The sequence below is a fragment of the Diabrotica undecimpunctata genome, chromosome 9 (genome assembly GCF_040954645.1).
Source record: "Diabrotica undecimpunctata isolate CICGRU chromosome 9, icDiaUnde3, whole genome shotgun sequence".
NCBI lineage: Eukaryota > Metazoa > Arthropoda > Insecta > Coleoptera > Chrysomelidae > Diabrotica > Diabrotica undecimpunctata.
Window position 1 is genome coordinate 130,820,497 of NC_092811.1, and position 25,170 is coordinate 130,845,666.

Here is a 25,170-nt window from a genome sequence, read left to right on the forward strand (position 1 = left end):
TATATCTGTATTTTTTGCTTTTTTCATTTCCAACAGTTGTTCCAGTGTGTATATGTGGTCTATGCATGATCTTCCTGCCGTGAAGCCTGCCTGATCCTCCCCGATTTTGCCTTTTATCGCTTGCTCTATCTTTTCTCGCAGTATCATCCCATATAATCTTCCTATTGATGATATTACGCCTATTCATCTGTAGTTTTCGAATCTTTTTCTATCTCGTTTCTTAAATGTAGATGTCATTTATAAGCTCAGGTGAGATGCCTCACCTGAGCTTATAAAGTACGGCTCAAAAAAAATTACACCGGATGTTGTGTGTTGTTACTTAAAGAAATTATTTTAATGATATCAGAAGTACGTTTGTGTAGAACAGTTTTTAAAACCACTTCAATGACTTGTAAAATTCACCGTTTCTTTGTGACGTCGATTTTGTCCAACGTGGGTCTCTTCTGAAGCTTCTCTTTAAGTGTTTGAAAATATTTCAAATATATATATATATATGTTTTATCAGGGTCATATATCTATTTTATTCTCAGATGATCTTTCAACTTAGATGGCTTCATAGCGTTATTGCTAAAAACTTCGTTGCATAAGAGGCACAAAGGCGTTTGCTTGTACGACAATGATTGATGCTTGAAATTTCTTACTATTGATCCCCGTTGAAAAAACCCCCAAGTTTTTTTCGCCCACGTAGACCACGTGCAGGTTTTCATCGACCCCTGGGTGTCGATATAGACCACTTTGGGAATCACTGGTTGTTTCACAATTCTGGAGATGTGCGGGATTTATCTGGTTTAAGAAGAGACAGTATTATTTTTCCAAACGTTTATTTCTCATAGGTTTGTCGGTAATAGTATTATCTCTAGCTCACTACCGTAAGCTTGTTCGAAGTCACGAATTAATCAAAATGACTCATTTTCGTTATTTAAATTAAAGTAAACGGTTAAATATATAAATTAATTATTTAATTGCTAATTATAAATAATACATTTAGAAACACAGATGATAAAAAAATAAGATTTTAAATGTCGCAAAGATTTAATTATGACGTCAAAATCGCGTGCATGTTGGATAAAAATTAACATTGTCCACGTATTATTATATAGTATATAATGTACATAATTGATATAATTATATTATGTATGCACTACGTACTCGTTAACACATTCAGTAGGTTAATACTAAATTTACGTAGTTCTTCGGATATCAAATAAGGTGTGTATTCATACGTCAGCGGATGTAAGAGATGACTCGTCAATTCCATAACCGTATCAAATATACCATTTAAAACTCACGAAAACATCATAAATTGGTACATAAAAGTTTGTATCTGATTAGTCTTTATTTACTTTCTCATCGTCGTAGTAATAGCAGCAAACGTCAAATTAATTTGTTTTATTTATACTGGAAAGTGCGTGTCTTCACTTCAAAATAAATTTACGAAATATTTATCGGTTTGAAACTTTCATAACAATATACAAGCAGCGGCTAACAAATATGTCCACGGAACTACAAAAAAATCCATTTCGAAGCGACGAAATTTAGAATGTTTTGCTCTTAGTATCAATATCATTTGGTAGCATCATAATTATTGGCGGAATACTAATAATCCGACAAAAAAAGTAAAAGATATTGCATACAGGGCCGTTTCTTGGGTATCTGTCACCCGGGTGCGAGAGTAATTTAGCCCCCTTCCCCAAACCCAACACCTTCCCAGAAAGTTTATAAGCATTAAAAAAATAATAATTTTACATTAAAAAAAAAAAACAAAATGGTAAGAACCCTACATAGTTTATTTAACACTAATGATTTTGCCCGTCGCCGTGCGTTGGGGATCCAATCATGTGCCATTTACAGCTACTCCACTCAATTTTTTCTGACTCACTCCACTTTTTTTCTGACTCTTTCCAATTTTTTGTGACTTTTTCCATTTTTATCGTGTCTCCCTTTAATTTTTCGAGATTCCCTCTAATTTTTTTAAATTTTCTAGTAAACGAGAAAGTGATTCACAGATGGGTTTTAGAAAGGGTCTAGGAACTAGAGAAGCATTATTCGGAGTCAATGTTCTGACACAACGATGTCTGGATATGAATCAGGACATATATGCTTGCTTCATAGACTTTAAAAAAGATTTTGACAGAGTTCAACATGAAAAGCTTTTAAGTATTCTTAAGGCTGTTTTATTTATGTTGCCTTTAAAATGATGGTTTTACTTTTTTTATTTTTTTGAAACTTCTGTTGAAAAATTGGATTATACTGTTTAACGTTCTATTATAACCAAACTTTTTACGCCCGTCACTTGAAAGAGTTTTTTTTTTCTGTAATCGTTGATTTTTGTTTCACCTTTCTGTGTCCAGTACTAATCGAGAAAAGCGTGTTCCAACTTTGAAGAAAATTGCTAAAAAATACTAAAATCTAATAGTGAAACGTGTTACTCATCATTGGCGCTTAGTTTCAAATCAAATCTCATGAACGTACGGTCAGTTAGTTCGTGTTAAAACTAATTTGAATGAAGAATAATGTATTGGTTGTCATTAAAGTACCCGTCGGCCGACGGCACTGAGTAAAGATCTGGCGTAAGCAGTGTAGAAAAGTAAGTGATACGCCCATTTCAAATCGCAGTGTGCTTGAACTGCTAAAACAGCCTTAAGACCAAAAACAGAGATAGTAGAGATCTACAAATTATATCGAATCTGTATCAAAATCAGAAAGCAAGAATAAGGGTCGAAGGAGAACTGACAGAGGAAGTAAGTATACTTAGAGGAGTTCGACCAGGGTGCATACTTTCACCACTCTTATTCAACGTCTACAGTGAAGTGATATTTCAAGAAGCTTTATTGGATATTGTGGAAGGTATTTTGGTCAACGGAAATAGCATTAATAATATTAGATATGCGGACGATACGGTCATATTTGCAAATGACATGGAAGATCTACAGTACATAATACAACATGTGTTTGGGAAAGTATATACTATTTCTTTTCATATTTTTACTATTAATATTTCTGTTACGGTACTGTAATGTGATCTAAATTCAATACTGTATCCTAACGACTTTGGTAAAATATATTGCTTCCTGTAAAATTGCTAAACTGGTTGTCTCATGTATTATGTTTGAAGTGCGGAGAATTTGACTCCTTTGTATTCTGTGTCACAAATATGCACACAAGTGTACGGCTTCGTATTACGGTCTCAATTACAATACAATAGGGTGATTTATTGATGTACCCTCTTCTACCCAACGGCCAAAAGATTCTTTTCTGACCTGCAATCTAAAAACACTTCATCTCAAGACAGCGAACGAAACACACCACGTTTGTTGGCTCTCGTGCCATAGAGCCGCGTCGGCGGGCGTCCTCCAGGAGGTCTCCTTGGCTAGGAATCCATCAATGTTTCAAAGGGTAAGTCGATATTCTTTGTACAAACATCAATAATGAGTAAGACCAGTTATTTTCCTAATTTATTGACAGTTATATTTGCTATTTTTCGCTAAATGATTTACAAACAAATTATTTCATTTTTTCGTTATTATTATTTATCGAATATCATTTAACCAGCGACCTCATTAAGTTTTATAGAAAACAACATGTATACAATGCATGTGAAAAGTACGGACTGCAAATGAATCTCAAGAAAACGAAATCAATGATATTCTCAAAAAAACCACAAAATGTAAATAACCTGATCATCAATAATACAACGATCGAAAGAGTAACAACATATAAATATTTAGGAAAGTGGCTAACCGAAGATGGAGATCAAACAAAAGAAATCAGATCTAGAATAGAAATGGCAAGAAACACGTTCATAAAATTGAAGAACTTACTTTGCAACCGTAACCTTAATCTAGAGATCCGCATAAGAATGCTACGTTTTTTCTACTTTGCTATACGGCATTGAAGCGTGGACAATAAAACAGTCTGAAATCAAAAAAATGAAACTCCTTTGAGATGTGGTGCTATAGACTACAGGAGAATCCACAGAATATCGTGGACTGAAAAAGTAACTAATATAGAGGTGTTACAAAGAATGAAGAAAGAATGTGGAGTCATAAAAACTGTTAAAATTAGAAAGATTCAATATCTGGGTCATATAATGAGGGGCGAGAAGTACGTGTTACTTAGATTAATTACGCAAGGGAAGATACAAGGGAAGAGAAACCCAGGACGACGCAAAATATCCTGGCTAAGAAATTTGAGAGAGTGGTTCGGTTGCAGCTCATTAGAATTATTCAGAAGCGCGGTCAATAAAATTAAAAGAGCGATGATGATTTCCAACCTCCGATAGGAGAAGGAATCTGAAGAAGAAGTAAACGAGAATAAATTCCTTATATCATTCCAGAATAATTTCTTAATTCGGAGTGAACCCATTCACGGGAGTAAACCCACTCACAGGAGCAAGTTCGGTGTACTTTGGATGTAGCATGTGTGAAATGCAGATTATATTTAACAATAAAACAAAGATGAAAAATAAAAATTACTTCAAATCATTGATTTATTCATTCGTGGCAACTCATACTAGTTTTCAAAATTTTTTAAATGTGAAATAGAATTTATTCATCATTTACATTTTCATAATTATCCTGCATTTATGTTTAATGCCACCACCTCTTCTCACCGTGTGACTTACAGTGAGAAGGCTTATGAACTGAATGTTACTTTGGGTGTTCCGGGTATTTCTGGGTGTTCTGGGTTCTGTAGGGGTAGCACAAAATTCGGCTTTTTTCCCTATGTACTTTACCGAGTTTACTTTTGCTAGGAACAACATTTTACTTCGGGACTTGAGTCCCTTAAAAAGTGTGTGTTTCGAACAGCGAGGCACCAATCTAAGTTGATGTCTCTGTCTGAAAATGTGTGTGATTCGGTCACTCAGCCACCGAATTGTCAAAATAAATTTTGTTCTCGCCGACTGGGTCTCCAAAAGATCTGGCCATTGAGCCCATATTTATCGTACATTACCTCCATGCTCAGTTTTCGCGATCGTGGGTCTTTTAGACCTGCCTTAAGGAACTATGCCTAATCGGCAGAATAAAAGAAAATGTCTGAAATCTCTGTCTGAAAATGTGTGTGATTCGGTCACTCAGCCGACGAATTGTCAAAATAAATTTTGTTCTCGCGACTGGATGTCCAAAAGATCTGGCCATCGAGCCTATGTTTATCGTACATGACCTCCATGCTCAGTTTTCGCGACTGGGTCTTTTAGACCTGCCTTAAGGACCCATGCCTAAGCGGCAGCATAAAAGTCCTGTCGGACCTTTTATACCCATTATTGTGTGTTTGGTGTGAGAAAAGTTTCTCAGATTCACTTGATATCCGTTAAAAAGCGTGATATCCGTAGTAGAGGGTGTTTTTGTGGTTGTTTTTATACGATATTTTTGGTGAGCATCTCATCTCATCCCAGCAAGGGCCGCGTGTTTCGTCGTTTTCTTTTGCATTTTGTCAAGTTACAACTATTTAACTCCACATTCCAATGTCTTACTCATTGGAAATCTGATATATTCGAAATGTTTCGTCGAACTAGCCTGTAACTCAGCACTATGTTTGTGTTTCTTACATTCAGTTCTTACAGTCCTTACATTCACTGGGACGGTCTGATGAGATCCGTTTTGTCCGGCTCAACATTGGCGCTCAACTTTTGCCCAACGATCGCCCAACCTATGCGTGAAGTCGTCTTATGAAATCGATCTACGTATAATAAAACCATCGTATGTACGTACCTTCTTGCATTTAAACCAAATAAATATAAACTAACAGAAAGCTTTAAATAATCTTGCAAAATCTTACCTTAAAATTACAAAAACCAATATTTTTGGCAATTTTGCGAAAAAAAAAAATCGTATTAATAATAAAATATATATGTAATTAATATGTATTATTATTAGTAATATTAATTAAACTTATCCTTTCAGGATCAAAATATGATTGACTCGATAGGTTGAAATGTCAGTTGATAGTTCAAATTTCTTTCCTAGTTGGCGCTAGGAGTTTAAATCTAAACTAACCTAAAGCTTTAAATTATTTTTCTTATTAACACGTTGCGTACGGCTGTACAAAAAAAATACCCCCATCTGGCGTTTTTTTATGTATCTAGATTTATTTTTATCTAATTAACATGCCACAGTAATTTTTCTTGTTTGATTTTTGATACATCAGTTTTTTTAGAATATACTTTGTGGCACAACGTTTGTTTCACGCCGGCCAAGGAATAATTTGTTTATTCCAGCCGGCGTGGTTTGTTACGCGTACCACACGCTATATTTCGCGCCAAATGCATATTCATGGTTCTTGGAATAGTAGTGGGGTGACTGAATTTGCACAGATCGTTTGTATTCTGTGTCTAGTTAGAAGTAGTCTTAGTTGTTATTAGTTGTTGCTGATGGAGTGTTGTTATCGTGCCATTTATTGCAATAAGGGAGATTATGAAAAAGAACAAAGCCGTCTGCAAGCCATTTGGGATGAGATTATGTCTGATGAGGACAATGAAAGCGAATTTGCCGATGTTTATTTGTCAGAAGAATATGAACCTGAATCTTCTGATGGTTGCGGGGAGCCAGTTCCCAAAAAGCGTGTCAAGAAAAATGATGAAACATCTGGCGAAGGTACTTCTAATGTGGTTTCTGCAACCGTCAGTTATTGAACTTTATTTTTATTTTGTCAACAATAAACAGGTAAACTTTTGTCAACAATAAACTAAACAGGTTCACATGAAACTATTTCAATCCAAGGAACAAGGACTGTTGAACAACAAACAAATATTATTGATGTAACTATACAAGAAGTAATGATATGGCCACAATTACTGAAGAAGTGTGTCATAGCGAGCAATTTCAGTGGAGGGAAGTTGATGGAACATCGCTGAAAACATTCGATTACAGTATAGAAAATGACGGAATAAAATCTTCGTATTACGAGAATTATATAGATCAAGATTTCCTTACTGACGACATAATAAATTATATAGTTGAACAAACCAACTTATATGCACAGCAGGTTTTACAAAATTATACTACACCGTCAAATAAGAGGAAACACAAAAATAAGTGGCTTCCCACAAATACTTCTGAAATAGAAACATTTTTTGGCATTATTATGTGGATGGGATTAGTCAAATATCCTCGAATAAAAGCATACTGGAGTAACGACATTTTGTATACAAATTCGATAAAAAGTATAATGTCTCGAGATCGTTTTGAAGAGCTATTAAAGATGTGGCACTTTAGCGACAATAATGACCGATCTGTAGTAAATGATCGGCTAAGAAAAATTACTCCACTTCTCGAGAAGCTAATTGAACAGTTTCAAGCAGTAATGGTGCCATGTGAAGAAGTATGCATAGATGAGACACTTGTGCCGTTTAGAGGATGCCTAAAATTTAGGCAATATATATAAAGAACAAACGGCACAAGTTTGGCCTAAAACTGTTCAAATTATGTACTATAAGTGGGTACACATACAATTTCAAAGTGTATTCTGGTAATGATAAGACTATTGATGGTAGTGCTTCCGCAGGAGTTGTGTTGCATTTGATGGATAATCTACTTGACTGTGGGCGTACCTTATACACCGACAACTATAACACAAGTGTGAGTCTTGCAACCAAGTTATTAGAAAGAAATACACACCTAATTGGCACTGTAAGAGCTAATCGTAAACTCAATTCTCCCAAAGTGGTTAATACTAAATTAAAAAAAAAAATGAAATTGTTGCTGAAGAAAGTTCTACTGGTATAGTAATGCTAAAGTGGAAAGACAAACGTGACGTGATGATGCTTACGACAAAACATCAAGCAGATACCACTAAAATAAAGAACAGACGCGGTGAAATAGAGAAATCAACTGCTGTCGTTAATTAAAACAGGTGCAAGAGCTACATTGATTTATCAGATCAACTCAAGTCTTACTCTCATTGCCTTAGACGAGGTAATAAGTGGTACCGAAAATTAGCAGTTTAACTGATTTATGGCTGTGCATTAGTAAATTCTTTTCTAATATATCAGGAGATAACACAGAAAACAATTCAAATAACGGAATACAGAGAGCTGTTAGCTGCAAGGTTATTATTCGGTAAACATCGTGTGGACCACATGGAGAACGAAAAAGCAGATGATATAGAACAACTAGAACACATTTTGGTACACCATAAACGAAACTGTTGTGTTGTGTGTTATAAGGCCTTAAAAGAATCAAATGACAGGAACACTGCAGCGAATACTTGTTCCCGATCAGTTTGGCAATGCAATGGGTGTAAAAAGAATTATTGTATTCCTTGTTTTTTTCAGGAACAAAAGATGAACAAGAAATAATATTTTTTTCGTAATTTTACATGTTTTGTTATAATTTACTAATATTCCGATGTTTCATATGCTTATTATAGCTTTCCACTAAAACAGAATTTTTACTATTTACATTTTTTTATTCACCTTACCAAAAATAGGTTCATAAAATCAAAACAAACGTCCGGCGCATAACAGCCTCTCGCTAGGACGGCTCTTTTTGTATTCCTGCTTAAATAGCACAGTTGCATGAACCGTTTTGTAATACACGCCGTCTAAGTGAAAGTATACCATGTGGTACGCCATTTGTGCCACGCCGTACGCAACGTGTTAAATCTTATCTTAAAATTACAATAAAACCAATACAAAATATTGAAATGTCAGTTGTTAGTTCAGATTTCTTTCTTAAATGGGGCTAGCAGTTATTCTACCGAAAAAACCGTCTGAGTTGTCGTCTTAGCCTGTTATATAGATAGATAATATAATTTTATACTGGACAGAACTTTGATGCGTTAACTTCAAGCATCAGCGAGAAGCGCTACTACCTGACTTGAAAATGACAAGTGCGACCTTGCCGAAACGTCGCCAAAATAATGGTTTTTAGTAAAACCAAAGTTATTCAACGCGGAGTCAACTTCTGTCAATTGGGTAGAACCTAATTCTATCTATCTTTCTATCTATATTTTGTCTAATAAAGTACAAGGCTAATAGCTAGGTTCCCTATGAACGTGAATGTTTTTAAAACCTACTTCTTCAGGACTGTTTTCTGGACCACGTAACAAAATTTTTTCACGTTTGCTACGATTACACTGTTATACATTACATCACTTTCAAGATTAAAATGGCACAAATTATCCCGCAGCCATGCATCTATATTCTTCGATCACAGGTGAGTATTTCCCTGAAAAATTCTCCATGCGGCGGGAAAAATAGGTTAAAACTTATTAAAAAAACAAAATATAAGATTATACTTTCTAAATGGTTGCGACCTGAAGTTGTATACATATAGTAAAAATTGAAATTTAAATCGGTACCTCGGAGGTAAAGGACACTATGTCCATTTTCTTACTTTTTCAGGAGAGCAATTTTAACATTTTTTAAATTTGTAATCAGTAAATACTCAAACGTTTCTTGTATTTAACCAAGATTAATATATTATTATTGTGGTGTGTATAATCGTTTTTCTTTCCATGAAGTGTTATATACCTGAAGTTTACTGTTCATTATTTAAAATTTTTTTTAAAAATGTGTAGTTGGACATAGTGTTGTTTACCTCTAACAACTTTTTTAAATAATGTGACATTGCATGTTAGGGTCTCTACGAAATAAACAATACAAACACATTAAACAGCCTATACTATTATTTTATTAGAGGTAAATATTATAATGCTTTAATAATTAAGTAAAATTATAGACGACAAGTTTCAAAATTGTTAAAGATGCTCCATATCATCTTCATCTTCTTGTGGGTAATCGTTTGTGGCTACATCGCTATGTGTTAAATTTTGATAAAACGCATGACAAACTGACGGAACAAAAGGCAGTAGTGTAATTAAGTCATTGTACTTTTGTTTTGTGATTGGTAATGGGATTACTGAGACTTGATTTAATTGGACTGGAAACATTACTTGCTGTCTTCGATACCTCATGAAGTCCACTTCATACATATTTTGATTATTGAAATCGGTCTTATAAAAGAGTTTTCCAATGTGTTCTTGTTGGACTTGTAGAAAACCACATGTTGACAGTAGAACAGTGTCTTTATTAACATTCTTTTTTCTACTTACAAAAGGAGGATAAGGTGACAATTTCTTATCGAAAAGCGTTTTGAAGTTTTTGAAATCTGCAAGTTCCATACTGTGCACTGTGTATTTACCTGATGTTTGCTTAACTAGTTGTTGACAGTCCCATGGTGTTAAAATGGTCAAATTGAAGAGTTTCTTTCTTTTTCTTTCGATTAAAGCATGAAAACTGTCTATTCTTCTATATGTGTGTATCATTGCTTCTATATGTGTGTGCCCTTTCAGTAAAAACTTTTTAGTGATCGTCTTTATTTGAGGGTACGTACGCAGTATCCAAAAAAAATAACACATTATAATACTTATATTTTTATTTTGTCCATAGCAGTTATCGGTCCAAAGAGTGATGTCCTCTAATTGACTACCTGGAATTGTATTGTCAGCCCATTTCAAAATTGATGAGGCAATTTCATTTGCACCTCGGGCCCCTTTCGATTCGTCCCACATCATACATTGTACAGAAGAATTACTGGCGTCATATAATGTAAAATTTAATGTCCAATGCTTCCTTTTTTTAGAAACTAATACAATTGTTTGTTAGCGGTGCAGGCACACATTTTTGCAAATCACCAGTTAGTACTTTGTATTTTGGTGACTCTTTAGCCATTATAAAGTCCAATTGTTTTAAGTCATACCGAGTTTTAGATTCAGTTAGGTGAGCATCATGATCAGCCTGTATACTGCTTAGTTCATCTCCAGTAAGATTATTTTTCAATTGAGCGGTGAATGTACTTCATGTATCGCAAATGTCTCTTTCGGGTGGCTTAAACGACAACTGGAAGTCTTTATTAAAAATATCTGCGTACAACCACTTTTTTGTTATGAGCTTTGGATTTACATGTATTTCATTGCATTCATCAATGTACAGTTGATACATCTTTTCTATTGTAAGTTCTGTGCTCAGATAATCTCTCTTATTCCTTTCTCCGGAATAATGACTCTCATACTTTGGGAATGCTTTAAAATATTGATGTATACTATTTATGGTTTCGGTAGGAGTTTTATTGATTGGCGTGTGTCTACCTCTTTGATCAACCTCCTGGCTCAATTTTTTTCAACATATTTACTACTACTAAATTAGATATACAAAGTGTGTTTAAAAACATAACCTTGCACACCTTCAATCGCTGATTGTTCACTGTAAAATTGTAGTGCAGTGTATTATTTTTAGATTTGGTAGAATGTAGGTTAGTATGCTATGCAACGAAAGCTCTTGAAAGCAGGACTGACTGTTGCAAAGAAAACGAAAAATAAAGAAGACCGAATAAGTGAAGGAACAAAACGGTTGATGGAAAATGGAAAAGAGACGCACATTTCTAAGCGAAGGAAAGCGAAACACCAATGTTTTCAAAGAATTGAATAAACAAATAAAGAAGGGAGTAAAGGAAGATTTAAGGATCTATAATGAAAACAAGGTAGAAAAAATAATAGAAAAGAACCGAGGCCTAAAATGTTTAAGATCAAACTTAGGAAAGCCTATACTAATCTCAATGAAGGATAAAGATGGAAAAGAAATAAGAGAAAAGAACGAAATCCTAAAAGTTACTCAGACATTTTATCGTGAGTTATATTTCTCAAACAAGAACCCAGATAACACTGCAAAGGAAGACCTTAAGAGAAATATAACGAATGTCAACTCAGAAATACTCCCTAACATAGAAGCCTTCGAAATAAAACAAGCTATAGCACAAGGAAAGACAATAAGGCTCCGGGTCCAGATGGAATACTTGTAAAAATGTTGAAGGAGGGGAATGAAATTATTCTCGAAGAATTGAAAAAACTTTTCAACGAATGTCTTCACAGAGGAGGAGTCCCAGATGATTGGAATAAAAGTTTGACAATACTTCTCTTCAAAAGGGGAGACAGGGGAGATCTCAAGAACTATAGGCCAATCTCCCTGCTGTCCCAAATGTACAAACTGTTTATGAGAATAATAACTAACAGGTTAACGTCGAAGCTCGATAGCTATCAACCGGTAGAGCAGGCAGGATTCCGAAAAGGTTAAAGTACAGCGGATCATCTTCTTACAATCAGAACTCTAATAGAGAAAGCCAATGAATATCACTTGAACTTATATATTGACTTCGTTGATTATGAAAAGGCATTCGACTCTATAGAACTTTCCAATAGAGAGAGCTATGAACAACTGCAAGATAGACTCCCGATACAGAATGCTCATACACAATATTTACAAGAAAGCTACAATGAAAATACAAATTGATGCGAAGACCAAAGCTGTACCAATCAACAGAGGAGTTCGCCAGGGAGATGTTATCTCACCAAAGCTATTCACACTTGGACTTGAAGACGTGTTCAAAGACATTAGCTGCGCAGATAAGGAAGTAAATGATAATGGAAGAAAACTGAGTCATTTAAGATACGCTGATGACATTGTAATATTCGCTATAAGTTCATTGTTGAACTTGTAGCGAATTGTGTCCAGTCTGAACACTGGTTTACATTGGGAAAAAAAGTGTACCAGTTTTATTTCTCAGACAGGAAGTCTACAAGGGTACATAACACTATGTCCGGATGGTAAATGACGGTGCACACATATAGTAGAGGTAAACAACACCAAGTCCACATGGTGTTGTTTACCTCTGACTGGAAGTGGACTTGGTGTTTATTAAAAAGTCGGTAACTTGCCGTAAAATTGTCTCTGGACATAGTATGGTTTACCTATGTGTAGAGCCAGAAAAGTTATATTCAAAAGTGCAATAATCTAAATTTCAAAAAAAATGGACATAGTGTCCTTTACCTCCGGGGTACACAAATATACAATTACAATTTCTTTTCTTAAATGTTTCTCTTTCTGCTACTGTGAGAATCGCAAAATGGGCAAAAACACATAAACCCAATACAAAAAGACCACTATGAAGATCCCTGAAGAGGTGATCTGACAGCTGGACACCAACATCACAAGAGCTGGGATGATGGAATAGGAAAGGACAATGTTCAAGAAAAAAAAAAGAAGAAGAAGGGAATAAGGCAATGCCTTCGTTTTTTAATACTTCATTAATAATTTTAGTCTGGTTATTTTTATGACCCTCACTTAGTTTCTATAAAAATACTTTCTTTCATATCTATGTCTATTCTGATAATTAGTAATAACATATACAAAAAGTTCTATTTAAAAATATAATATGACATACATCATTAAAAAATAAATAAACTTGAACTATGAGTTATAATAATACAGACCACAAAAATGTCGATAACGTTAAGCGTGTGTGGATTCTCCGACTTTATATTTAGTTTCAGATTAAGTAATCTGTCTTATACAAATCGGTTATTTCCTTTAATTAACCCAGATAATCCTGACATAAGAAATAGTATTAAAACTGCAATTTTTTGTTATTAATATGTTTTATTTGGAACACTTGAATACATTACTGTAATAATATTGCAAAAATCGCAATGTACACAAAAAAAAAATTTGCGTCCTACATCTAGGACGTCAGGATCAAGCACTACCATTTGTGTGGTAACTCACAAAGCAGCGTACATGGATACCAACATCACATTTTTGACATCTTGTAGTTGTTTTTTTATGGCAGTAGCGACATCTAGTTTGTTTTTCTTGATCAATCACATAATGATGCATTCCATCGAAACGAGAATCGGCATTTTCTTTTCGACTTGGCCGTCCACAAGAAGATGAAGTCGCTTTTGTATAAAGCTGAAGAAGTGAAGTTGCAATGCGTCGTCGAAAAGCTAATTGATCCAAAGTGCCCTGATTGCTTCGATGTAGTTGCCAAGCATTCTGTATAGCCAAATCGATACAGTGAGTAAACAAACAGAAGTACCACTTTTTTCCTCTAATACCAGTTCTATATAAACTTACGTTTTCATCACATCGATCTACGCCGCCCATATTTCGATTATATAATTTTACCATAAATGGTTGAGGAACAAGTATCGTTTTTTTTTGTCGCGAATATCGCTTTACTTGATGAATAGGATTCGTACCAACTGCGTTCGAGCAGAGCGATACAACACTATTATCGTGCCAGCTGACAATTGTCAATTTCTTATTACCGTCAAACTTAGCATCGTCGAACCTCTTTTGTCTTTTTGTAACTCCTTTGCCGATTTCAGCGGATTTTTTGGTATTCTGTTACTTCTTATGGTTCCTGTTCCTCTGATATTTTTTTCTGTCAGCATTTCAAATAAAGGCATTGTACTAAAAAAATTATCAAAAAATAAATGAAATTTTTTCAGCTCCCACTTTGATCTAAGAATGTCAACATAACTGAGTACCACACCTACACCGACACCAAAATCCTTGTATTTAGGCGATACGTGTGTTGATGCTCCCTGGTATGGCTCAAACCACGTTACGTACCCATTTTTGTTACATCCAACCCAAAGTTTATATCCCCATTTTATCGGTTTACCCTTTATAAACTGTTTACAGCCGTGACGCCCGAAAAAAGGAACCATGGCTTCATCAACACTGTGGTTCTCTTCTAAAACTGCATGTTTTAAAAAATTTTGATTTAGTAACCTAAAGAGAGGTCTAACTTTACTGAATTTATCAGAATGATCCAAATTATTATTATCGGCTATATGCAGAACGCTCATTATAAAATCAAACCTATCCCTAGCAAGTGCCCTAGAAACTAAGGAATTACAGACGTCTCTATCCTTTTCCCAATACATCTTCTTCCTTGGGTATTGAGCATAACCACTAAGAATAAGAATTCCTACGAATGCTTTGATTTCTTCGATACATATAGGCTTATTTTTCTTATTTTTCATACTTGCATATCTATTGGATTCGACAACCAGTAAATCAAAAATTTCTTCATCGAACAACTTCATGAACCAGTCTATGGGAGTATCTTGTGTATCAATATTGAGATCATTATCCTTTGACCAATCAAGTATTTCTGCTTCCTCTGAGGTGGTTGCTACTTCAGACCAGTGGTATTGCCGTGGAATTTTCAAAACTTTCTCAGATTTAACAGAATTTGATAGTGGAATATCATCATCCGAGTCTGAGTCAACCGAACGAGGTACATGGATTTCAGCTACTGTTCTCAACATATTTGAAGGCAAATTATCCGGAGACACGTTTTCTTCATCACCAGAATCCTCATCTGTTTCAGCGGCATCTTCCGGAGGTAAGAGAACTATATTAGCTTGAGAATGAGGAAATTCATCTTCTTCTAACATCTCCAAGGCCTCATGTAAAGAAAAACCCCTGAAACAATAAAAGCAGTATGTTCATAACACTATCAACAAATTCTTTTGGGCTAAATACTAAGTAAAATAAACAAAGAAATCCAATGATTACAATAATTACTCAAAATTATAATTTTCATGCCATAATAGTACATAATCCTGACATCCTACATGCAGGACGGTCAAATTTATCACCACCTGGCAGCCAACTGGCAAACATTTTGGATAAAATTATTTCACGATTTGGAAAAATGAACACTTATATACAAATAACATCATAAAAAAGTATATTTTATCAAAAGTTTAATATTCATTTCTTACCTTGCAAATCTGATTCCATGTTCAGCCATATTTTACGTTTTTTACAACCGCACCACAAGTAGACGTTTCAAGCGATAGGAACAAACTAAACAACAATGGGACGATTTGTCCTTGAGTAACATTTTGTGATAGACGGCGTTATCAAATTTAAACAGGGCCGTGTTAAAAAATTATTGAAATTAGCGTCCTACATATAGAACGTCAGGGTTATTAGGGTTAAGTGATTTTTATTCGTAATCTATTGCAATGAACGCAAATTAACCTGAACTATACACAATATGTCACTTTTAATCGAAATATGGGGCTGTTTCTAGAGAATATACTTTTTGTCTTATCATAAAATCATTGTAGTATTAGTATAGAAGACTATCTGGCATTTTTTGAAAATCCCAAGTCAGTTTAGCCTTGTAACTTCACAAATCTAACGATATATCGGGTAAACCTTATAATGGGAAATTTTTTGTTTCATCATTTTTTATAAAGCATGATTTAACATAATTTTTATGTTGTATTGAAGAAAATATCACAATAAGATGAAAAAAAACCTTTCTGTATTACCATAGATTACTTAATCAAATTTTGTAACTAATAATATCTTATTTAAACTTTGTAAAACCATTGTTAAAGTAGTACTCATAAATTATTAGTATTAATATTAAGAAATATGGGCTAGAGCAAATACGTAAAAAAATTACATTGTGGAGAGAGTCATCCTTAGCAGATTCCAAGCAGAAACCGGCTAGAACTAATTCCAGAAGCTTAGTTTGTATTTCGAGTAGAACACTCAAGCGAACTGCTAGTACTCAGACTAGCAGAGTACACAGCAGCCAGTTTTAACGACAAACAATACACAGGAACAACCTTCCTGGATGTAAGCAATGCTTTCGATAGAATCTGGCATAAAGAGCTTATATTCAAAATGAGAAGCTATACAGTGGAGCAATGATGAAACTGATCTCTTCATACTTGGGCAACCGCAGCTTTAGAGTTCGGTTAGGTCAAGTCCTGTCCGAACTCGGAACCCCGGAGGCTGGAATACCACAGGAAGCGGTCCTGGCACCACTTACTGTATACCCCATACACAGCTGATGTTCCAAGAACGCCTGGAACTCTACTCAGTCTCTCTAAAAATATAGAAATGTAGACATAGCAGTAAACAACCTGGAAATAGCGTTAGACAATATTGACAAGAGAGACAAAAACACCCAAAGCAACAACTGACGGTGCAAAACATTCCTTCCAATGGAAAAATGAAGCTAAATACTATATGAGTCATAATGGAAAAGGGACTAACTTTCCAAAAACATTTAGACGCCACACTACAAAACGCAAATATGGCAAAAGCGGCAATAAGAGGACTCACAGGGGTAGAAAAAGCAAATTAAGAACGAAAACAAAGATAAGATTAATAAATAACATCATATTACAGATATCAACATACGCATGGGGACATGTCTGTAAAACACCTAAAAAAAGGACACAAGCAGCCCACAACAGCAGCCTAAGAGAAGCAGTCAACGTACCGAGATACGTCGCTGAACGTTTTCTGTTCAAAGAACTACAAGTCAGGATGTCCGATATGATGACAGTCACAATCATCGTATAGGCCAATTACTAATGATTTTTTTTAGAACATCCTTAAAAAACCACAAAAAAACGCCTTCGGTCTCAAAAAAAAATAAAAATAAAATAAAAGATACTAACAAACACCAGCGAAATCAAACAAAAAAAATTAACAAAAACCTGAGACTTGAAGGCCGAGCAAGCAATTCAGATTCGCGGATAAGTCACAATAGGATAGCAGGATAGCGCCTAACGCTACCCTGCATTGATCGGTTAGGGAACAATGTTGGAGAGCATTTGGCTGATACTTCTGCCCCTATCGCGCATCACAGTACTATAGGGGGAAAGGGATGGTCTAGAGCATTGGAGAGCGGTGGAGTAATTCCTGTTTTTACTCGAATTAATACATCTGGTTCTAATGAATTGTAATACCCGAACGTCATTTTAAGGGGGTGTACAAGTTGCTCAGGCTTGGTTCAATTAAATTGCTTACTTGCTTGTGACACAATCACAATCTAACTTGTGAATTATGTCCCATCCATGTGAAAGGTTCCATCTACGTCTGACTTGAATCTTGATTGTGATTCACGGTTCTATCAGTATAATGGAACAGTTTTTCGCAGCATTGTCGTCATAATTCTTCTATCTATGTTTCTCCTTCATTTATCACAATTTGTGTTTCTGAGATGAATTTTCTAAACTCTAGACAAATTCCTAACTTTGTTGGAAAATTCGCGTAGTCTATTGATGATTGCATTTCCTTCAAGATCTTCACATACCATTTAATATATAAATATTTGTGTCTTCCTTGCATGCGTTTTGTATTTCTTTGTCTAGGATTATCCTATTTTCTGAAGATATTGATTTTGGGAGAATTTATTCTCTTTGAGTGTCAACCATTGTTTTCGTCACCCACTGTGTTAATGGTTTTGTAGTTTTACTTAGATTACTTACATACACATGGAAGTCTCTGGATTGGTCAATAGAATTTAATGTCTTTACTTTTTATGATTAATGTGTTTATATTTGTAATGGTCGTTTGACTGTTTAAGCAAAATTGAATGTCATTCACCACGTTGATTTCTTTCGCCAAGTCCATGGTTGTCGTTAATACTACGTATCTGGTCATCATTTTCGGTTTTTCCTATCTTAGCTCTTAAGTCACCAATAGCTATTAAGATATTCTGAATAGTTATTAGAGTGGAAGAGTTACGTGGAAAGTGGGATACGACCCTTTCTAGTTAGTTCTTCGGTTCGTCATCTAATTGATCTGTAGTTGACATGTATACTTGAACAATTTCTGCCAGTTTTTTGGCTATGGTAAAGTGGTCGCCCCTCTTCCAATCTGTTTCTGCGATCCCGCATTCGCAAATCTTTTGTTCCATGATATGTAATTTTGAGATTAAAGGCCACAAAAAGCTTCTAAACGGTCACAAAAAGATTTGCTCCTTTTACGAATTTACCTCAATACAACTCATTAATCTTAAATCTCTCTGGTCAAGATTTCTGGTCTAAGATAATTTATTTTTGAAGTAAACAACAAAAATACTAAATGTTTGTAATCCTATCATAAACTTTTGGTATACTCCTATTTTGACTAAGCCAAAATAAAGAAAAAACATTTAATATGAATTAATTTGATTAATCTTTTCCAGGCTGAATCGAAATTGGTTCGAGCAGAATCGAATAGCAGTACCGAGAATCTTATGGCGAATTTAAGAGACAGTGAAGTGAGTAGAATAGAAAGATACTACTACAATATAAATTATACAATAAGAGATAGATATAGATAAGAAATCGATATATTTGTATTTTAACTATTTTACTTTTTATTTCCCTTGCAACTAACTCTTTCCTTTCAGATTGACAGCGAGGACGACAAAAATGGCCGCAAGGCAAGCATTGACCTATCTGGAAACATACCCACAGGCACTGACAAAGCGCCGTTTCTGTTAGAGATGCTGGTACAAGATTTACCAGATAAATGGCGCAATTGGGTAGTACGAGGTGTTTTTAGTTTCTTGATGCTCTCGTTCTTCTTCGTTGTTATATACGGAGGACCTTTGGCTTTGATGATCACGGTGAGTTGATATTTAAAATTCAATTATGCAAATTTGCACCCATTTTGCCTATAGTATTCAGCTCTAAAACAAGTACTACACTATTAGTTTTATTTGACGCTTTCCATAAGTGAATAAATTTGGTTAGTTGGCTGATTCATCTGAGACACAATTGAGAAACGTATGCCTTTTTACCTTGAGTAATATTGTCCACATTAGACTTAGAATACATTGCATCATTGTTTAGAGAACACCGAAAAACCTCCACCAACTTATATCATGCCAGAACGTCACAGAGTGAAGTATAGATATGAATCTATCAGAATCGCTAAAAAATAGGTGATTTTCTTTTTTTCCACTGCATATACGTTACTGAAAGTTACCAATAATTCTGATACTGATAATTTTATTTGATGCTGCACTGAGTAGTCGTATGATAGATGTTACAAACTAGGTTCTTAAGTTTTTCATCATCGTCATTAGCTTGACAACCGTTTGTGTGCCTTGGATTCTTGCAGAATTTTGCCTCATTCTGACCTGTTCATTGTTGTTGTAAGGACTGTGTCGTCTGCAAAACAAAGCTGGTTAAGTCTGTTACCGTCCATTGTAATTCCACAATATCCATAAAGTACGTCATACAATGTAAATTTTTTCTTTTAATATTTTTATAGCTTGTCGTTTCTTTAGAAACAATTTTTTGCATAACTCTCATTTTTCCCTATAACTACCTGCTGGGTATTATTTAATGAACTAGCAGACCAAATAATTGTATAATTGTTAGTTGATTGCGTGACTTCTAAGTGACATTTTTACAATTCAGATTTAAACATAGTACAAAGTTTTATGTAAAGTATATATTTTATTTGAATATTCTCGTATTATGGTAATATTAAACGGAAAATTTTGACTCAAAGTAATATTTTCCATTAACTACTTCTTTTTGATCATTGTAAATATATTGAAGTTTTAAAAATAGTATTAAACCATGTAAGTAGTGTAGACAATTGTAATATTTGAGCCATCTAATGAAGGGACAAAAATACAGACTTTTCAAAATATAATGCACGACGAAGTATTCAAGATTGTAGAATAATGTACTAGATGACATTAAATGGCTAATAACAGATAAAGAGGAAGATAGAGAAGAATACGAAAAATTAATAAAAAATGCTAAGAAAGTGATAAGGCAAATAAAAGAAGATGGGTAGACTATAAATGCAGGAAATAGAGCAGGAAAGAACATACAGAAATACGAAAATTTTTCAAAAAGATTAAAGAACAAAATAAAAAATACAAAGGCAAAACAAACGGAAAAAAAAATAAAGAGAGAACAGTGATACTATAGGATTAAGAATACAAGCAAGTATGGAGGGATTACTACAGAGTAGAGAAGTAGATGAAATAGACATCGAAATTTCAAAAGAACCAACATTAGAAGAATTGGAGGAAGTAATACTGAGAAGCAAAAATGGAAAAGCCCCTGGTAAAGATGGAATTAATATGGAACTAGTAAAATACGGAGGAAGAGAGTTGGGAGGAAAATACTGGCACTATTGAAAAATCTATGGAAAGAAGAGAAAATGCCAGGCGACTGGGAGGTAGGACAGATCATAACAATACATAAAAAGGGAGACCAACAAATTTGTGAAAATTATATAGGAATAACGTTACTAAATACAACATATCAAATATTGACATCAATCAATACACACAATAAAACAAATAATGGAAAAAGCAAACGAATATAAATTAGAATTGGAAATGTTATTTATATTCTTCAAACAGGCATTTGATACAATTAAAACGAAAGGATTAATGATAGCACTTAAAAAATTAAAAATTCCACATAAACTCCAACTCCAAACTAAATTAATAGAAATGACAATGAATGCTACAAAAATTAGTATAAAGACACAAAGAGGAGAGACAGAGGTATTCAGTATAAATAAAAGGATGAAACGAGGAGATGCCGTATCAACAACGCTATTTAATCTATAAATAAAGGAAATCTAAGAACAAGTGGTGGTCAAATAATCGCATATGCAGACGATATAGCTATTATTGCAAACAACGGAAAAATAATGAAAGAAATTCTAGAAGAAATAAAAGAGAAAGGGGAGGTAATGGGACTAAGATTAAATCAAGAAAAGACTAAAATATTAAGATTAAGGAAAAAGCCAATGAAAGAAAAAATCAAAATAGTTCTGAGTTTGAAGAAGTAGAATACCTCAAATACCTAGGAGTTACAATAAGTAAAACCGGAGAAGGGAAGCCTGAAATAAAAGAAAAAATATTAGCAGTCAATAAAGCTTATTTTGCAAACAAAAGATTGGTTAAAAGCAAAACACCGACTAAGAAAACTAAGATCTACATTTATAACACCATAATTAGGCCAATATTATTATATACAGGAAAAACAATGACGATGGTCAAAAGAGATGAAGACGTAAGAATAGCGGAGAGAAAGATTATGAAAACCAATCAGAACAGAGCAAAATAAATATAGAAGCAGAACGAATGCAGAGATTAAGGAAGAACTCCAGAGTTAGGTGACTAGGTCACATTTAGCGAGATGAAGCGAGACATACGCAATGATAGAATGAAATCCAGGAGGAAGAAAGAGAAGGGGAATACCAAGATCAAAGTGGCTGCAAGATGTTGTAGAAGACCTCCAAAGGGTAGGAGTCCCTACCTAAAAACTAGAGACAGGAAAAAATGGAGAGATATCGTCAAGAAGATAACATAAACAAAAGGGACTGATCCAATCAAGAAGAAAGCATTTGTAGTTTAACCCCACGCTGGGGTATATAGCCATTATATATATGAAGACCATTCAAATAAATGCATTACATATTATAATACGGGTTATTTTCTAATAATAGGAGAAATAAAAATGAAGGCAATTAAAACAGAAAGCACAAGACAACTCAAAAAAAGATGGAACCTGGAGGAGTTAAGAGTACAGGAACTCAGAACAATATGAAATAAGAAAGCAAAATCAAACAGAAGCAAATAACACAGAGGAAATATGGAAAAAAAATAAAAGAATCTATTTTGAATTCAGCTGAAGAGGGGCTAGGACAGAAGGAAAGAAAGAATGGAATAATGGTTCGATGCAATGCTAACACACGAGTTTCGAATGCAAACCAAAATTAAACAGAAAAACTAAAGCAATGTTGTAGAAGAGAAGAGTAAAGAAAATGTAGAGCAGTGTATAAAATCAACAATGGGTCATGGGAAACACACTTCACAGAAAGCCTTTAAGAGGAAGAATGCGCAACAGAAACATGAGGGATAATAAAATAAGGTATATGGTGAATACTTACGTATTATTAAAAAATAAAACAAAAAACACCTGGCTCAGATGAAATTTCCATAAGAAATTTCAATTTCCGAAGACACCGTAGGCTAATGAAGAACAAAAACTTTTACAGAAATACAAAATACATAGTTGTAATCAGACCAGTAGTTACACACGCAGCTGAGACAATGTGCCTCACAGGTAAAGATAAAGAATATTCGAAAAGAAAATCCTCAGAAGAATTATAAATTAAGAATTATTAAACGAAGAAATGAGAAGAATGAACTATGAAATAAGAAACAATATAAAGGGAGAGATTTATTAAAGAACAGAGACTAGAAGGAAAAACGAGCTACTGATTAAGAAGGTTACCAGATGAAAACCAAAAACTGAGTGACCACGGAGAAGATCTAGAGAGAGATAGACCAGGTTATAAGCGAATCAAAGAGCTCTAAGTAGGAGCGACAACCATTCCATCAGGAATGAAAGGTCTTGATAATGATGATGATGATAGTCCATTAAATTTGAAATACAAAAGCATCGATTCATTCAACAACAATTATTGATGATGTTAATCTCAGATAGGATAGGAACGTAAAGAAGATATCTACGGACCGCTATTAGTTTTCTGGGGTAATTTTAGGGTATATTGCAATGGCAAGAAGTACTTTTCTACGTTCACATAGTCAACTCGAGAAAGTTTTGGTATTCTGTATAATTAGTTTTATGTATTTTTCAGACTTTGGTGGTGCAAGTTAAATGCTTTCAAGAAATCATCAATATCGGCTACACTGTGTACCGCATCCACGGTCTTCCATGGTTCAGATCCTTGTCATGGTATTTTCTGATCACTTCCAATTATTTCTTTTATGGAGAAAGCTTGGTAGAGTATTTTGGAGTAGTGATTAACCGAACGGTATGTATATATTGTTACTCTTGTCAATGAGTCCATTATAATTAGAATAACTGCAATTTGGAGAACTTTTAATAATTTTTAAATCATACAAAAATTTCATATTTAAAATTAACAATTTATGACATCTTAGGATCAGAATATTCGACTGTTTTATTCATCTTTCTATATCTGGTTGCTTCCTTTCAGGATTTCCTGCGAGGGATAGTGACCTATCACCGTTTCATCTCGTTCTGCCTCTACTGCGGTGGATTCGTACTCTTCGTTCTAAGCCTCGTCAAAAAATACTACATGAAACAATTCTCCCTCTTCGCTTGGACACACGTAGCTCTCTTGATCGTTGTGACGCAGTCGTATTTGATCATTCAGAATATCTTCGAAGGTTTGATATGGTTCATAGTGCCGGTTTCTATGATCATCTGCAACGATATAATGGCTTACGTCTTTGGATTTTTCTTCGGAAAGACGCCGCTGATAAAGTTGTCACCTAAGAAGACTTGGGAAGGGTTCATTGGCGGTGGAATCTCGACGGTTGCTTTTGGCGTAATGGTAAGTTATAAATAGTAAATAATTTATTGACTATAACATGAATAATCACTTTTGTGTTCAATAGATTTCGTACGTGATGTGTCAGTATCCATATTTTGTTTGTCCGATCGAGTACAGTGAATCATTGGGAAGCATGACCATGGAATGCGAACCTAGCAGTCTGTTTAGACCTACCAACTACAAATTGCCTGACTTCTTGACAGCGGTAAGTGCGCAGCTTTCTTTCTAAACGTTTATCGGTATATACACGTCAAATGTCACCCTTCCGTTTTCAGCTGTCATCTCGTCAATGAGTGGGGTTCGTAATGTGATCCAAACAAAACATTTTTTTCACGCTTAAGCGACATATCTGTTGTAAATATTAAAGAAATTTAGCTGAAGTTGCATTTTTTCTTAAAATCTAAATATTTTCTTCTTTTTACAGTTTGGTTTATGGGATAGCGTATCGTTGTATCCATTTATGCTACATTCCTTGTCGCTATCTGTCTTCAGTAGTGTAATAGGACCGTTTGGAGGATTCTTTGCATCTGGATTTAAAAGGGCTTTTAAGATTAAGGTAAGGAAAACTAAATAAATAAATATACATTTTATGTGCCGCTCGGGAATGATCTAAATGACTCTTAAGAACTTTACAACAGCTTGAAATGTTTTGCTGATCTTTGAACAGCCTGTAAGATTTCGGTACTTTTATAGAATACTTCAGTGTCTTCTTAGAAGGTACTAGCACCTTTATTTCTTTCACTGTTGATATATGTCAAGATTTGGTAATAGGCGAAATGAAAAAGAGTCAAATCTGGCAAACAGGGAGGATTAAAACCTATTTTAGTTCAAAATTGATTTTTTCTTCAGGATTTCGGTGATGTCATACCTGGTCACGGCGGTATAATGGACCGATTCGATTGTCAGTTCCTAATGGCTACTTTCGTGAACGTCTACATCAGCAGTTTCATCCAAAGAGACAGTCCACAGAAGTTGCTCACGCAGGTTTTGTATCTGAAGCCGGAACAGCAGCTCCAACTCTTCCACATGCTGAAGGAAAGTCTAGAGTCGCGTAATATTCTGGTACAGAACCTTTGAATTAGTCATATTTTCCCTGACGATTAAATTGAGTCAACTAAAAGCAGTTTAGATCGAACGTCTGGACTGATTTTAGATATGCGAGGTTTAAATGTCGGAGATTATAATTTTATTAAATTTTAAATATGTATTTA

At 34.5% G+C, this 25,170-nt stretch overlaps 1 protein-coding gene across 1 annotated transcript in view; it reads left to right on the forward strand.

The window, feature by feature from the left end:
• Cds (CDP-diacylglycerol synthase) overlaps positions 1-25,170 on the forward strand; it is a 37,967-nt gene extending 12,797 nt beyond the window's left edge. The window contains exons 2-8 of the mRNA XM_072545290.1: positions 18,792-18,866; positions 18,999-19,217; positions 23,237-23,413; positions 23,600-23,959; positions 24,024-24,164; positions 24,384-24,515; positions 24,809-25,170. Coding sequence (XP_072401391.1) covers positions 18,792-18,866; positions 18,999-19,217; positions 23,237-23,413; positions 23,600-23,959; positions 24,024-24,164; positions 24,384-24,515; positions 24,809-25,036 — 1,332 coding nt within the window. The 3' untranslated portion in view covers positions 25,037-25,170. The remainder of the gene's footprint in view (positions 1-18,791; positions 18,867-18,998; positions 19,218-23,236; positions 23,414-23,599; positions 23,960-24,023; positions 24,165-24,383; positions 24,516-24,808) is intronic.